This window comes from Hemicordylus capensis, chromosome 6, assembly GCF_027244095.1.
Source record: "Hemicordylus capensis ecotype Gifberg chromosome 6, rHemCap1.1.pri, whole genome shotgun sequence".
NCBI lineage: Eukaryota > Metazoa > Chordata > Lepidosauria > Squamata > Cordylidae > Hemicordylus > Hemicordylus capensis.
This window is the reverse complement of record NC_069662.1, coordinates 36,231,699-36,247,393: the sequence shown is the minus strand read 5'-3', so window position 1 is coordinate 36,247,393 and position 15,695 is coordinate 36,231,699. Positions and strand designations below refer to the sequence as shown.

General features: G+C 45.3%; 2 protein-coding genes across 7 annotated transcripts in view; one reads left to right on the top strand and one right to left on the bottom strand.

Moving 5' to 3' along the window:
• Positions 1-12,326, top strand: part of CPT1C (carnitine palmitoyltransferase 1C) — a 61,967-nt gene extending 49,641 nt beyond the window's left edge. For all 4 annotated transcript variants that reach the window (XM_053261589.1, XM_053261587.1, XM_053261586.1 and 1 more), the window contains 6 exons: positions 309-473; positions 1,764-1,898; positions 3,383-3,535; positions 10,255-10,368; positions 10,560-10,652; positions 11,397-12,326. In XM_053261589.1, coding sequence (XP_053117564.1) covers positions 309-473; positions 1,764-1,898; positions 3,383-3,535; positions 10,255-10,368; positions 10,560-10,652; positions 11,397-11,495 — 759 coding nt within the window. In that variant the 3' untranslated portion in view covers positions 11,496-12,326. The remainder of the gene's footprint in view (positions 1-308; positions 474-1,763; positions 1,899-3,382; positions 3,536-10,254; positions 10,369-10,559; positions 10,653-11,396) is intronic.
• Positions 12,327-12,737: 411 nt separating this feature from the next.
• TSKS (testis specific serine kinase substrate) overlaps positions 12,738-15,695 on the bottom strand; it is a 31,053-nt gene continuing 28,095 nt past the window's right edge. For all 3 annotated transcript variants that reach the window (XM_053261590.1, XM_053261591.1, XM_053261592.1), the window contains 2 exons: positions 13,365-13,489; positions 12,738-12,916 (listed from right to left, as the gene is read on the bottom strand). In XM_053261590.1, the coding sequence (XP_053117565.1) occupies positions 12,757-12,916; positions 13,365-13,489 (285 nt within the window). In that variant the 3' untranslated portion in view covers positions 12,738-12,756. The remainder of the gene's footprint in view (positions 12,917-13,364; positions 13,490-15,695) is intronic.

Genomic DNA, 15,695 nt, shown 5'->3' with positions numbered 1-15,695 from the left:
TCCTACCTTGGTAAAATGCTGGGGTTGGAATCTTGGTAGGACGTGCTCATCTTACCCAGCTGCCGCCTTGCACACCATCGTGCTAGCTGCCTCCTCTCTTAATGTTGGCAGGCACACAACCGAAAGTCGGGAGTGCACCCGGCTGTCCTACTCAGGGCTGAGCCCCCACCCACCAGCAGTCATGTGAATGCACCTACAGAACCCCTTTGAGCACTCTAAAGCGCCATCTACATTCTAAGCATTCATTGGGTTTCCTTTTCTATGCCATGTGCCTTCCTCAGTCAGCTCCTCTTCCCTTTTGTCCGTAGTGCCAGCGGGTGATCCTACAGTCCCTCAGTGTGGCCCAGACACTGGCCAGCGATGTCGATTTCCACATCTTCCTCTTCAGGGAGTTTGGCAAAGGCCTGATCAAGCAATGCCGCACCAGTCCAGACGGCTTCATCCAGCTTGCCCTTCAACTGGCACATTTTCGGGTATGACACTTGGTATGAGGAAGGCATGGATGCGCAAGCAGTGGGCACAGTCAGATTTATTCATTCATTTAATTTCCCTCCCTGTCGAAATAAAAGCCTCCCCATTTCTGGCAACTTTAAAAAAGGTTCTGAAGACACATGTATTCACCCAGGCTTTTAATTAGATTTATGGTTTAAATGTTAATGCTGGTTTTAAATGATTTTAATGTTAAAGTTTTTAATGTTTAAATGATTTTAATTGTTTAATTGGTTTAGTTTTGATTTTAACTGTTTAAATGATTTTAATTGTTTTTATTTGTTGTAAGCCATTTTGGAGGGGCGGTATGTAAATCAAATAAACAACAACAACAACAATATTTATTTATCAATCATATTTGTATACCACCCTCCACCAAAGTCTCTAGGTGGTTTACAACAATAAAACAAACCAAGCCATTTTAACCATTAAAACATTTAAAATCAAATTAAAATACCCATAAAACTACCAAATAGCTAAAAAGCTTGGCTGAAAAGATGTGTTCCCTAAAAGCCAACAGGGGTGGAGCAGCTCTGCTCTCAGCAGGAAGTGCATCCCACAGCTCTGGGGCAACTCTAGAGAAGACTCTCCTTTTGAGTTGTCACCAGACGAACTGGCGGCACCCTCAGACGAGCCTCCCCTGAAGATCTTAATAGGAGGTGGGGTTCATTATGAAGAAGGTGTTCTCTTAAATGCCAGATGAAGGGCCATTGAGGCTGCAGGCCATCCGTGATTTGGGTGGCTGTAACAATGGCAACCAATAGCCAGAGACGCTCTTCTCCTGGACCAGATTGGATCGTAACTCTGATAGTTTTGCAGTAGGAGGCAAGCAATATTGTTTGCTGTTTAGAGCCCTTTCAGCAGGGCATCTTTTTTCTTTTTGAGGTCTGGTCTCTATAAAGGCCTACAACTCTGTACACAGGATGGGTTTGGCTTCCTAATTCTGTGACAACTGGGGGCAAAACACAGTGGGGCTTGGCTCTGTGGTATTGGCTCTTACTCACTGGCAGCTGCATTTGAGAACTCAGAGAGGGATGGGATCTCTGTATAAAGAACTGCCCATCTAACCTTGGTCCAGAGGCAGTCTAGTACTTGGCTATCTATCTATCTATCTATCTATCTATCTATCTATCTATCTATCTATCTATCTATTTATTTATTTTCATTGATTGCTTGCTTGATTGCATTTATATACTGCCCTATACAAAATGTCCCTGGGCAGTTCACAATATAAAAACCATTTTCCCCATAGCCAGCATGTCTTCCTGTTTTAGGATAAGAAAAAATTCTGCCTGACTTATGAGGCATCCATGACACGTCTCTTCCGTGAGGGGCGCACAGAAACAGTCCGTTCCTGCAGCATTGAGTCCTGCAACTTTGTCAGGGCTATGATGGACCCTAATCAGAATGTAAGTCCTGGAATGCAAGCGAAGGCGACCTTTGCAAGAATAGAGTGGAATTGGGTCTTACATGTGGTGTTATGACAATCCCAAATTCTTGGATGAATTAAGCAGAATAGATTTGCATGTATATATGGACTATATTTTAATGTTTTGGCAAACTGGGCTCCCCTCTACTTCCTCCATGTTTTCCCCTGCAGATTTAGAATTTAATACATTTTTTGGATCAGGGATTAGCATAGATTTAGTTACGATGCAGGCTTATAGAACTTGAAGGCCATAGCATAAGAATTAGGAGCTGTGCTGGAAGTCCTTTTCCCCACATGTATGCACCACTGCCAAAACCTCCTAATTTCTAGCTGCCAGTAAGTTTTCTCCTGTACCCATGAAATCCTAAAACTTGCCATTTGGAGAAAAATTAAGATTTTAAATGAAAATTAAGATTCTCATAATTGAACCAGGATCACCAGATTAATTTATAAATTGATATCCCACTTACAAATAAAAGTTCAAGGTAGTTTACAAGGATGACAGAATATATAAAACTAGTAGGTGAGGACTGTCGTTCACTGAGCAAAGTCTTTTTGTGTAAAAATATGGTTCCCCCTAGCATATTCTGGTGTAAAAAGTAGTGCATTCAGCTGTAGTCATTCAGCTGCTTTAAGTGGCAGAATTTGATTATCTGTAGGTAATCAGGAAGTGTGACTTTATTTTGCACAAACAAATTCACAAACTCTTAAAATATATAACAGATATAATTTTTATCTATGTAAGATAATTTTATTAATATGTTTGCAAAAGGGAAGTAAAAGAACAGTTTGTAACTTATAGAATATCAACTTCGCACATTATTCATTTTACTGAATAATTACCATATATGGTGAATTTAAATCATAGTAAATGTGAATCTGAGAAAGTTCTTCTGCTTCTTTGGGGCATGATGTCACTTTTGAATTATTGATCTGATTACTGAGTGTTTAAAATCTGTTCAGAACAATAGCAGTTAAAATCTGATTATATTCAGAATGTCTTCTAAAAAACACCCCAAAAATACGTACCCACCCCCAGCATATTTCAGTGTAAAAAGTAGTTCTTTCATCTAATTTCAGTAGCAGAATGGTGCATGAAAAATTTGGTATCTGTAGGGAATTGGGAAGTCTGACTTTCTGTCACACAAACACACTTACTTGCAAACAAACTTTTAAATACTGTTTATAATAGATACAACAAATCCAAAAAAACCCACCAGCAATATCAACCACCACCAAATAAAACAAAGATTACATTAGAATTCATTCTGCATTATGTGTTACAGCACTAGGCTTTCAGATTCCTAGCTTCCTATAGGTTATGTGTATGGGATATTAAAAGGCAAGGTGGGCAGAAAAGGTTAATTTGGAATATTGTGGGTGGAAAGGGAGGTCTAGAGAAAATGGGGATGGGGGGGCAGAGCAAAATGTTTTCTATCTGACCCAACTCTTCTCTCATTGCAGACTAGTATAAGGCTACATCTGTTCCGCGTGGCAGCTGAGAAACACCAGAACCTTTACCGGCAAGCCATGACGGGTGCTGGCATTGACAGGCATCTCTTTTGCCTTTATGTGGTCTCCAAATACCTTGGCCTGGACTCCCCCTTCCTGCGAGAGGTAGGTGCTGCTTGGTCAGGGTGTGTGTATGTGTGCACACATCCTCAAAAACAAAAGTGTTCCGAAGGTGAGGCACATCTAAGGCAGATGTATGTCTTCTCTGTAACCTGTTGACTCTCAGGGTATATTTTGAACCAGTCAAGAGACAGGAAACCAACCCTCTCACCTTTCTCCCATCTCATATGTACCTTTCAAATCAAAGGATGGTGTTCACCAATCTGCTGAATGAAATTGCATTTTTCCCTCCTGGCAGTTGTCTTTTAATGAGCTTTTTGCTTGCCTTGGCTTCATCTCCCAAGGGTTTATAATGTGCTGTGGGTCCACATGGCTCCTCTTTCCTCCATCTCCCCTCCTTGTGCAAGATTCTGCGATGCCACACATGTATCTGCCTGCCTTGCTCTTTTTCTTAGTCATCTATGTGACTATGTTTGCACATTGCTCTTCAGACGATATCAGATGTCACTTTCAATGTGTATTGTGCGCACTTAACTTGTTGCCCAAATGGGTCATGGCATACCTGGGCTCCTAGTGAGTCAGCTGCTGAAATGATCAGGCACTTCCTGCTTCCTGCCAAATTCAACAAGCAAGCATTTGGGCACACGCTGACCCACTTGGGTGACTCGTTTAAATGATGCAGATTCACTTTCCCTTAAAAAATGGGAGAAACGGTGGAGGAGTGATGATGGTACCTCTATTTAGATGACATTTCACACCTCAGTACTTAAATTAGCCTTAAGCTGTATTACGAAACTGCAGGATGTGCAAAGCTCCAAACACTGCTATGTGACTTCATGTTCATTAGGGTACTGTAGAGGCAACATTGAAGATGAAAATGCAAGGGGGAAAGCTTCTACAAAAGTACTAGTTTACTTATTTATTTATATAGCTTCAAGTATAGCATATATAGGATATAAAATTCTATCCCAGTTAGTCCCAGAACCAATGAATGCTGCTGGTCACACGCTTGATCTAGTCTTTTGCTCGGGTCATAGTGGTGTTCCATGGGTGGGGTCCCCTCTAGTTTCCCTATTGTCATGGATAGACCACTTCCTGGTTAAGGTTGGTCTCACAGTCACAACCCACCCCTGCAGGGGTGATGGACCTATTAGAATAGTCCACCTGAGAAGGCTTCTGGATCCTGTAGGGCTCTAAGAGGCCCTGGAGGGTTTTAGAGTTGGTTCTGCCAGCAATTCTTTCGATGTCCTAGTGGATACCTGGAATAGGATGCTCATCAGGGCAGTAGACATGATCACCCCTAAGCATCTTCTCTGGCCTGCTTCAGAATTAGCTCTATGGTATGCAGAAGAGCTATGGGAGCTGAAGCAGCAAGATAGGCAACTGGAGTGCAAATGGAGGAGGACTTGTCTCAAATTAGAAAAAACACAGCACAGAGCCTATTTGAAGGCCTATGCTGTGGCAATATGTGCAGTAAAGAAGTGATTTTATATATTGTGTCTGCAAGCTCACATCCAGCAGAGCTGTTCCGAGTAGCGAGGGAGTCTAACTCAGGTCCCCTCTGTTTCAGATCTGCTGCTGGAGATTCATGTCTCACTGTGACACTTTTAATGAGTTTTTTGGCTGATAAAAACTCTTGTATCTGCAGGGTCAATTATGGGGGTGTCCAGCAATCCTCTTGTGTAGCTTTAGATCAGTTTCAATCTGTGAGGATATGGACAAGCTTCTGGGGCTGGTACAGCCTACCACCTGTTCTTTGGATCCTTGCCCAACATGGCTGACTTCATCTTGCTGGGAGGTTGTTGGAGATGGCCTAGTTGACATCATTAATGGACCGCTGAGAGAGGGCAGGATGCTTCCTTGTTTGAAAGGAACCAATGGTTAAACCTCTTCTTAAGAAGCCTGCCCATGATCCCTTGGTGATAGATAATTACAGGCCGGTCTCCAACCTCTCATGGTTGGTTAAAGTGACTGAGAGGGGGTTGGCTAACCAGCTCAACATGATCTTGGAGGAAACGGATTATCTAGACCCATTCAAACTGGCTTTAGGGTGGGCTATGGGGCTAAGATGGCCTTAGTCGGCCTGGTATTTATTTATTTGATTGATTGATTGATTTTTATACCGAGGGCAGGATGCTTCCTTGTTTGAAAGGAACCAATGGTTAAACCTCTTCTTAAGAAGCCTGCCCATGATCCCTTGGTGATAGATAATTACAGGCCTCCAGCCTCTCATGGCTGGTTAAAGTGACTTTGATTTTTATACCGCCCTTCCGAGCTGGCTCAGGGCGGTTTACAATTAAAAAACAGAAATCATTACAAACAATTAAAACAGAAATACAAATATAAACACCAATTTAAAAACATCTTAAAAAACAATTAAACTGTCAAAACGATTAAAACCCTGATAACCAGGTTAACATTAAAACAATTAAAACTAATTAAAAACCCTGAAAGGCCAGGCCAAACAGATGAGTTTTAAGGGCTCTCTTGAAGGACAGTAAAGAATTAAGATTACGAATTTCTGCTGGGAGTGCATTCCACAGCCCAGATGACCTTCTTCAGGGAATTACAGAGGGAGTGCTACTTGGTTCATTGTACTGGATCTCTTAGCAACTTTCGATACCATTGACCATGCATGGTATCCTTCTGGATCACCTGAAGGCTTTTGAAGCAAACAAGGAGGCTCCTATCTCTCAGATAGATTTCAGATGGTGGCACTTGCTTACAGTTGCTCTTCGAAACAGGAGCTGTTATATGGAGTCCATGAGGACTCCATTCTGTCACCAGTGCTTTTTAACATCTACATGAAACCATTGGGTGAGGTAATCAGGAGATTTGATGCTGGGTGCTATCAGTATTCTGATGACGCCCAAATCTATCTCTCCATGTTATCATTATCAAGAAATGGCATTATCTCTCTAAATGCCTGCCTACAGGCAGCAATTGATTGGATGAGGGATAATAAATTGAAGCTGACTCCAAGCAAGATGGAGGTGTACATTGTGGGAGGTCTAATCTGGAGGACAAGATAAACTCTCCTGTTCTAGATGGGGTTACACTCCCCCAGAAAGAACAGCTACATAGTTTGGGAATGCTCTTGGATCCTGGTCTCACCAAGGTATGACTCAGATTGAGGCTATGGCCAAAAACACTTTTTATCAGTTTCACTGATACAACAGCTCCACTCATTCCTTAAAGAGAATGCCCTCAAAACAGTGGTGCATCAGCTGGTAACCTATAGATTGGACTGCTGCAATGTGCTCTACATATAGCTGCCTTTGTACATAGTCCAGTTATTCCAAAATGTGGCAGCCAGATTGGTCTCTGGGTTAGCCCAGAGGAACCATATTATGCCCATCCTGGCTGCCAGTATGTTTCTGGGCAAAATATAAAGTTCTGGTAATTAGCTTTAAAGCCCTGAACGGCTTAGGCCAAGGTTACCTTAGAGAGTTCCTGTCTCTGCAAGATCCCTGCTGCTCATTAAGATCATCAGGAGAAGTCCCATCTTTGGGTCCGACCAATTTGTCTGGTGGCCACTTGGGATTGGGCCTTCTATTATCTGGATGTACCTACCTGTTGGCAGCAAGGGAGGTACGGTGGGGCTGTAGTTCAGTGGCAGAGCATCTGCTTTGCATGCAGAAGGCCGCAGGGTCAATCCTTGGCAGCATCTCCAGGTAGGGAAAGACTCCTGCCTAAAATCTTGGAGGGCCACTGACAGTCAGTGTAGACCAGGGATTCTCAATATTGGGTCCTCGGATGTTATTGGACTTCAGCTCCCATAATCCCCAGCCCCAGTGGCCTTTGGTTGGGGATTATGGGAGTTGAAGTCCAATAACATCTGGGGACCCAACTCTGAGAATCCCTGGTGTAGACAATACTGAGCTAGATGGACTAATGGTCTGACTCAGTATAAGGCAGCTTTCTATGGTCCTTATAAGGGTGGGGCAGGGGAGTGAGTCTGTGTGTTTTGGATCTTCTGCCTGAAACTTTGTGAGTATAATTCCCTAGGTTGTAGAATGTACTCCCTGTAGATATAAATGGGTTATAATCTCTGGAGGCTTTCAAGTGAGTCATAAATACCCACTGCTTCAGCCTGGTTTTTAATAATTAAGTGGTTTTAATGGTTTTAAATGAGTTTTATGTTAATAGTTAAGTGGTTTCATTTTACGTTTTATGTTACTATTTTAAATAGTTTTATTTCTGACTGTGTACCGCCTTGAGCTATTTGTGGATGGGCGGTATATAAACGAAATGAAATAATTAAAGATAGAGAAAGCATAGAACTTCATTATCATTAATCCTGAAGACCTTTATATGAAAGACAATTTCAAGGAGCATTAGTACTTACAAACTGCAGACAAACCAGGTGAGTTGCTAAAAGCAACCTATCTCTGCCTTGACTCTAATTTTTTTATTCCAAATTTTCTCATGACTTTTCAGAAATCATAACTTAAGAGAAATACACTAGCCTTCCAGTCCTCTTCTTAATAGAAAACTCACAGTCACACAGACCCTTCCATTCTTCTGTTATTTAACTCAGATACATAATTAACCCCTTTTATGGAGTTATAAATTCCTTCACTAATCTTTATGTTTGAGGACAGGGGTGGATTAAGCTTTTTGCTGCCCTTTTACCTTAAACAAAAAAAGTTTGCCCCCCCCTTTTTAAAGGTAAGAGGGGGGACTTTCTCCTTGCCCACGCCACCCTTGCTGCAGCTGCCAGTGCCCACAGAGATGGACAGCAAATTTTGAGGAGGGGCAAAATTTGCTGCTCCTCAAATTTCGCTGCCATAGGCAAATGCGTCCTCTGCCTCTCCGTTAATCCACCGCTGTTTGAGGAGCAGAGAACAAATAGATAACCGGATAACTAAGTGGTTCAGAAAACATCTTGAAAAATGCAACCATGACGTTTCAGATGAAAAGGTTACAGGCAAGAAGATCATCTTTTCTAGGCCAGAGTTTAATCAAGTGACCGAAGAAAAGATTTTCAGCCAGCATAGCATAGTGGTTAGAGTGTTGGACTAGGACTGGGAAGACCTGAGTTCGAAACCCCATTCAGCCATGAAACTTACTGGGTGACTCTGGGACAGTCATGTATCTCTCAACCTAACCTACCTCACAGGGTTGTTGTGAGGATAAAAATAAGCATGTACACTGCTCTGAGCTCCTCGGAGGAAGAGCGGGATATAAATGTTTTTTTAAAAATCAGTTTCCTTACTGATAGTGATAATCAAGTCTACTTACTTGCAGTGAGTAGAAACCTGGGGTTGAGTTCCTTGTGTTCAGCCTTCTGCTTTGATTCTGAATAATTTGGGGCTTGTCTCTGTCTTCCATTTTCATCTCAGGACAAATGATAGCAACGTCTTGTAGTAGCAAACAGTGGTGAGCATCTTAACAAAGTCCTCACGCTTCTAGGGACTGAGGATGTGCAGTGGGAACCCTCACACACCCCAGTCCGCCTGCATGAGTGCAGGGTGTTTTTTTGCCTAAAGGCAGAATATCGCATGTGTATTTAGTTTGCTGAAATGAAGAGAGTGTCCCCAAAATTCTCACAGTCCTCTAAACTAGAAACATTATTTGTTGTTGTTGTTTACACAGTCAGACAGGTGTTATTGACTGGTTTGTTTTATCCAGACATCGAGTCCTTCCCAAGGACCTGGGATGCCCGAATTTTATTGTTAATTGTTATAGATATCATCACAGAATATAGGCTGTTCCCAGTAAAGCTGCTTTTTGTAATTGGCTGATGGTGATTTCTGTGGCCCCTATGGTGTTGAGGTGCTCTTCAAGGTCTTTTGGAACTGCACCCAGGGCGCCAATTACCACTGGGATTATTTTGGTCTTTTTCTGCCACAGCCTTTCAATTTCAATTTGTAGATCTTTGTATTTTGTGATTTTTTTCTATTTCTTTTTCTTCTATTCTGCTATCCCCTGGTATTGCTATGTCGATTATTTTGACTTGTTTTTCTTTCTTCTCGACTACAGTTATATCTGGTGTATTGTGTGGCAGATGTTTGTCTGTTTGTAGTTGGAAGTCCCATAATATTTTTACATCTTCATTTTCTTCAACTTTTTCAATTTTATATTTTGTTTGTTTGTTTGTTTGTTTGTTTGTTTGTTTGTTTATGGATAAGACTAGTCTGCCATGATTTATCCTCTCTAATAAAACGCTTGGTGTCCGTCCGTGGACGGACACCAAGCATGCGTTCATGCCTCGCCTGTTCTGGGCATGCGCTTTGCGCATGCCCAGAACAGAGCAAGGCAGCCGCGAACGCTGGCACCCGGCGGCCATGTTGGGCAGCCAGAAGCAGCCGCCCCGAAGAAGCCGGGTAAGCGGCGGCGGGGGACACTGGCCGAGGCGGCGGCAGAGCCATGGCCGAGGCCTGGCCGCGCCGCCGCATACCTGGCTTCTTTGGGGCGGCCGCTTCTGGCCGCCCAACATGGCTGCCGGACAAGGCAGCGGAGAAAACTCAATGCGGCGGTGGGCCCGGGCAACGGTGAGCCCAGCGGGAGCCGCGGGCGGCGGTGGGTGGCGGGCCCGGCCGGAGCCGTGGGTGGCAGGCGGGGGAATGGCGGCGGGGTCCGGAGCGCACAGCTCCACTACCGCCCGTTATCCAACGGGCTTACAAACACTAGTTCTTGATAAATCTGTACTTGCTCCTATTGAACAATATCCTGATTGGGCAGCATTTCAGTGAAGAAATGGCTTGCGGGGGGAGTGGGAGTCAGCTGTTGCATCCTGATCCCTTTCTTCTCTTGGTCAGGTGCTGTCAGAGCCATGGCGCCTCTCCACAAGCCAGACCCCCATCCAGCAGATGGAGCTGTTTGACCTCAAGAACCACCCGGACTATATTTCTTGTGGGGGTGGATTTGGGCCGGTGAGTAGAGCCAGGACTCTTGGCTTCTCTGGGGCAAAGGAGAGGCCCAGTGACCTAACGTTGGGGGTCTGAGAGCCAGGACTCCTGGGTTTTCTATGAGTACTTACTTGTCTGCTAGGGGAGATGGTGGAGCCCTAGAACTGGGGATTTTGTCTCAAGCTGTACTTTTCCATCTCTCCACCCCTGGATAGGTCGATGATAATGGGTATGGAGTGTCCTACATAATTCTTGGTGAAGATCTTATCAACTTCCATGTGTCATGCAAATTCTCCAGCCCAGAAACAGTAAGTGGATGCCAGGAGTCCTGGGTTCCCTGGGAGGGGAAAGAGGATGTGGTAGGACTAGATGTCCTTGATGGTTGGTCTGGTCTGGTATACGCCTAGACTTTTAGAAGCCATTCTTATAGATTGGGTGGATACTGGGGTCAAGAAAGATACCTGCCCCAGATCAGACTGGTTAGTGATTTAAGCGGGCCGGGGGGATTCCACAGAAGCCTTTCTGTGGCCACACGTTACTTTGCTTTCTTGCTTGAGTCATCTGTATGGGCTTGCAGTGTACTTTGCTACACCTGCTTTCTACTTGGGGGCACACACTGGATTGTGCGAAGGTCCATTGTCCAGGTGAACCTACTTGGTGGCAGCAAGGGAGGTAGGATGGGGCCACAGCTTAGTGGCAGAGCATCTGATTTGCATGTGGAAGGCCCCCGGATCAATCCTTGGCAGCATCTCCAGGTAGGGAAAGACTCCTGCCTAAAATTTTGGAGAGCCATTGACAGTCGGTGTAGACAATACTGAGCTAGATGGACTAATGGTCTGACTCAGTATAAGGCAGCTTTCTATGGTCCTTATAAGGGTGGGGCAGGGGAGTGAGTGAGTCTGTGTGTTTTGGATCTTCAGAGCAAGTACATTTTGCATTTCTCCTTTTAACATATAAGCCTAGATGGGCACTGAAATATTCCACCCAGTGAGGTATACTTATAGATGTGCCAGGTGTCTAGATCCTTTGTCATTCTTTGCTTGTTTCTACAGGATGCACACCGGTTTGGATCAAACATCCAGAAAGCCATGATCGACATCTTGGCTCTGTTCCAGCTGGACAAAGGCTCCTCTGCCAGTGGTGGCAAGTGACAGAATAAATGCCAAGCAGGATGTTCAGCCAGCCACTGAGACACACTTTGAGTGTGTGTTTCTGTTCTCTGATCTGAAGGGACATCTGGAGGGGAGGGGGGGTGCACAGGGGGTCAGGCCTGAGGATTCCTACAAGCACAATGGAGGGCAAGACAATTCTCTTACTTCGATTTGGAAGTTTGGAGCCTATACTAAATCCCATGGCCCTGTGAGCAAATGACACTTCCCCCTCAAGTATTTCCATTATTCTAGGGTGGTAGAAGTCTCCTGGTTGGAACTGATAATAACCAGATCTCCTGGGTTCTGGTGGGGCACACGTGTTGGAACAGGAAGCTGGGACTGGATTAGAAGAGAAGAGTTTGGAATCAGGGAAGCCAGAATCCTCTTAAGCGAGCACAGTTGGGGGGGTTGGGGGTTGGAAGGGGTGCTTCCTCTGTCTCCAACAGCTAAGAAGCACTCCTGCTCACCCTACAGCCACTTCAACCTACAGCAGCTGGGCTGCATCTCCTTTCTTGCTCTTCATTTTTGAAGGCTTCTGTCCACATGATTTTCATGTCCTCTCATTCCCATGATGCCTTGCAGGTGGGAGGCTGGGTGACGTTTTGAGGAGAGCCTTGTTCCCCATGCTTCCTTTGCTCTTCCTTCATTTCTGCAGTAACAGGGATCCCCACAACTTTCTCAGAGGGGAAAGTCATAGTCATTGACTGCAGGGTTTTGCAGAGCACTGAATGCTTTGGGGGGGACTGAATTGGCTTCTTGGGAGGCAGGCAGACAAGTTGGCCTTACTCTGTTTCAGTTTGCTAGAGTCACAAATAAAAACACAGGGTGGGAGATCTTGCTAGCATGTGTGGCCTTTGTCAGTTGGGATCAGAGGGTGGTGACGCTGCTGAGAAAACTTAGTGTGCTGGTGCCCAGGAGAAAGCACATTTGTAGGGTGGCTTTTCTCCTTGAAAAAGGACGTTGGGCTGCAGTTCCAGGAGTTTGAGCGTAATGTGTAATTTGGTCCTAAGCAACGCTGCTCATCCACCAGCCTTGCGGGTAAGGCTTCAGCCCGCTAGATACATTATATACCCAGCATGTCGCCTCCACTCTGAGTCCGGTCCCCACCCCCCACCCCTCCATCTTAAGGGACATTTTCTTGGGCTTGACAGTGAAGCAGTTCTGGAAGAGGGCTGCTCCATGCAAGTGGGAAGTCTCCCAAAGCCAGCTTTTGGGTTCCAAAAGAACAGGACGGACAGCAGGTCACAGCCATCTCTCTCTTTTATTGGGAGTCACGACTGAGCTCAGCAGGGCAAGAGCTCCGCTTGGTGAGGGCTACAGTCATCTGGGACTGGGGTGCTCCTTCCTGGGTGGTCAGGGACAGCTGCGACTGGAGGGCGTTCAGCTTGCTTTGGAGGTAACCCATGCCGGAAACGTTATCCCTGTACCAGAGGGGGGCAAAGGGAAAAAAGCATGTAGGAAGGTCCTTTAGTTTATTTACTTATTGTGACGGGGTTGGTAGGGAATGTGGTCCAGCAACAGCGAGAGAACCTCAAGTTGGCCACCCTTGGACACAGCTACCCTGGATCCCAATTGACAGGTAGCCTTACCAATCAATAGCCCAGCTTTGGATCGGTATCTCTTAGGCCCTCCTACTCCATCACTTGTGTCTGCTCTGCTCCCACCCTGGATCACCTAACCTATGGCAGACCTCCTCCTTGCCACATCCCTCCAGCCACCTTCTCTGAGTCAGCTTCATTATGGTGGGAGCAAAGTTTTTAAAGGGGAATCTCTGCTGGTAGGGAGCTCCCTGCCTCCATGCCTCAAGGGCCTGTGGAGCTTCTCTGCAGGGCAAGTTGGTATCAGTGGGTGCTTCCATATCTTACTCACTCTGGGTTGAGCTTTGTCCGCTCCAGATAGTTCTTGACTCTCAGGGCCTCATCCTGGGCCAGACGCACATTTGAATTCAGTGTCTCTACTCGTGCATGAGTATCCACGGCCGACCGTTCCAGATCCTGCCTCCCAGTGATCAGAGCAATTGAGGAGGTTAAAAAAGAGAGAGAGAGAGAGACACTACAGAGCGCATCACCCAACTACAGTTGGAATATCTCAGCCAGTTTAAGGAATATGGGAAATGTACATGCCAGTCATCATAACCAGCCACTGCGGCCAATCTGTCACGATCGGCTTGCATATCTTTGGCCACTAGGTGATGCTGATGCCTTAGCCATCTATTTGTAATAGTGTTATACCTCAGAATGGAGCCTGTTGAACCTCTGCCCCATCCCCTAAGGCAGTGCTCCTCCACAGCTCCCTACTGCCCTCTGGCTGCTGTGTAGGTGCAGTATTCTAATAAAGCAGGCTGGCCAGGCCTGGAGTAATGAAAACAGCAGGTATTCAGGACACCAGATGGCCCAGGGTAGCAGGTGAGGGGGTGGGGCCTGCCTGATGATGTATTTGGGCACGGAGGCGGTCTGTCTGCAGTTTCCACTGTGCAGCCACTCAAGGCCTTTAGCCGGGCAGGGGGATTGCAATTCCCACAGCTACAAGAGGCAGCAGCAGTGCGTCCCTGCTTTTGTAATTAATTAGGTAACAGATAAGTAGAGATAACAGAAGTCCCATGGGATACCAAATCTCATGCTGTGTGTGTGATTGTGTGAAGCAGTGCCCACATGGTTCAGGCCTATTTTTGCTTACCTGGGGGGAACCATGTGGGGGTGCTTTACGCAGGTGACTAACTGCCTGGTGGGGTGCCCATGGCAACCATGCCAGCAGGGTAATGGGCAGAGCATACCTCAGACTCCTGTACCGGACAGGAAAGGGCGATTGCCAAAGATCTTGGCCTTACATAGGAACATCAGAAGCTGCCATATACTGAGTCAGACCATAGGTCCATCTAGCTCAGTATTGTCTACACAGACTGGCAGCGGCTTTTCCAAGGTTGCAGGCAGAAATCTCTGCTATGGAGTAAAACCTTGGTGTGTAGACAAAAGGAGATATTTAAACCCAATTGGCTAACAGGGTGTGCTTAACTTTATAGAATGGAATACAGAAGAAGACATTAGCTGGAATTAGCCATTTTTAAGCACATATCAATGTGCTTGTGCTTTAAAAGCAGAATGCCTAAAGCAGGGGTAACCAACTGGTGGTACTCCAGATGTTGCTAAACCACAACTCCCATCATCCCTGTTACAATTTTTGATGGTGGGAGTTGTAGTTCAGCAACATCTGGAATCCCACTGGTTGGGAAACCCTGGTCTCAAGGAAAAGGTATTATTGTGATTATGTATTGCTTAGAATTAGCTGATGCTCACAGCCACTATGGAAAGAACCCTGGAAGAAAGAGAGAGCAAAAGGATCACTAAATGCCACTTGTTGAGCTTCATGCCAAAGCAAAGATTTAAAGCAGTGCCTCCTGTATCCAAATCCTGGGGCTTCTTTCTCTTTTTTTGGAAGTTTCATCTACATGACACCTCGGGTTGGAGGAAAGAAAACATCTCCCCCACACAATTCTAAAGAGCAGAGCTGAATGTCCCTGAGTTAGGATGTTTTCAGGCACTCCCCTCTCTTTTTATTCAACTTCTAGAATAGAACTTTGAGACACAACTACTGCAGCATATAAACAGTAGGTCTTAGAGAACAAGGCCTTTAAAAAAAAAACCCAACAACAACCAAGGAGTCAACCAAGCAAACTGGACAGCTGTTCAGGAAGTGAGCTCTGTGAGGAGAGGGAGGAGGAAACTGGAGGACAGAAGTTAATAGTTTGCATATTTATGTTTTAAAAAAACCCTGCTGTAAACAGAGGCTGAGATCTCAAATTTTGTCATCCAGAAACCTAAAGTTTATACATGGAATAGAATTCTATCACAAGGGATGGTAGGGCAGGGAGATTTAATGTTTTGCAAACATTACCTCCTCTCCCTGTCCTCCATGCATTTAGATCCAACACACACACACACACACACACACACACACACACACACACACACACACACACACACACACCCTACACCTGAAATCTTGGAAGGCCTCTTTTATCTTTCTTCTCCCCACCCCACCCACCTCCACAACATACCTTCCATATGGTATTATTCTCATGGAAATAAGAGGGCACTGTGGACATGGGTGAGCAGACATAATGATAGCCAGAGACTATGGAAGTGGCTTTGACTCGGGGCAAAGTCCATGCTTTGTATGCAAAAAGTCCCAGGTTCAGTTCCT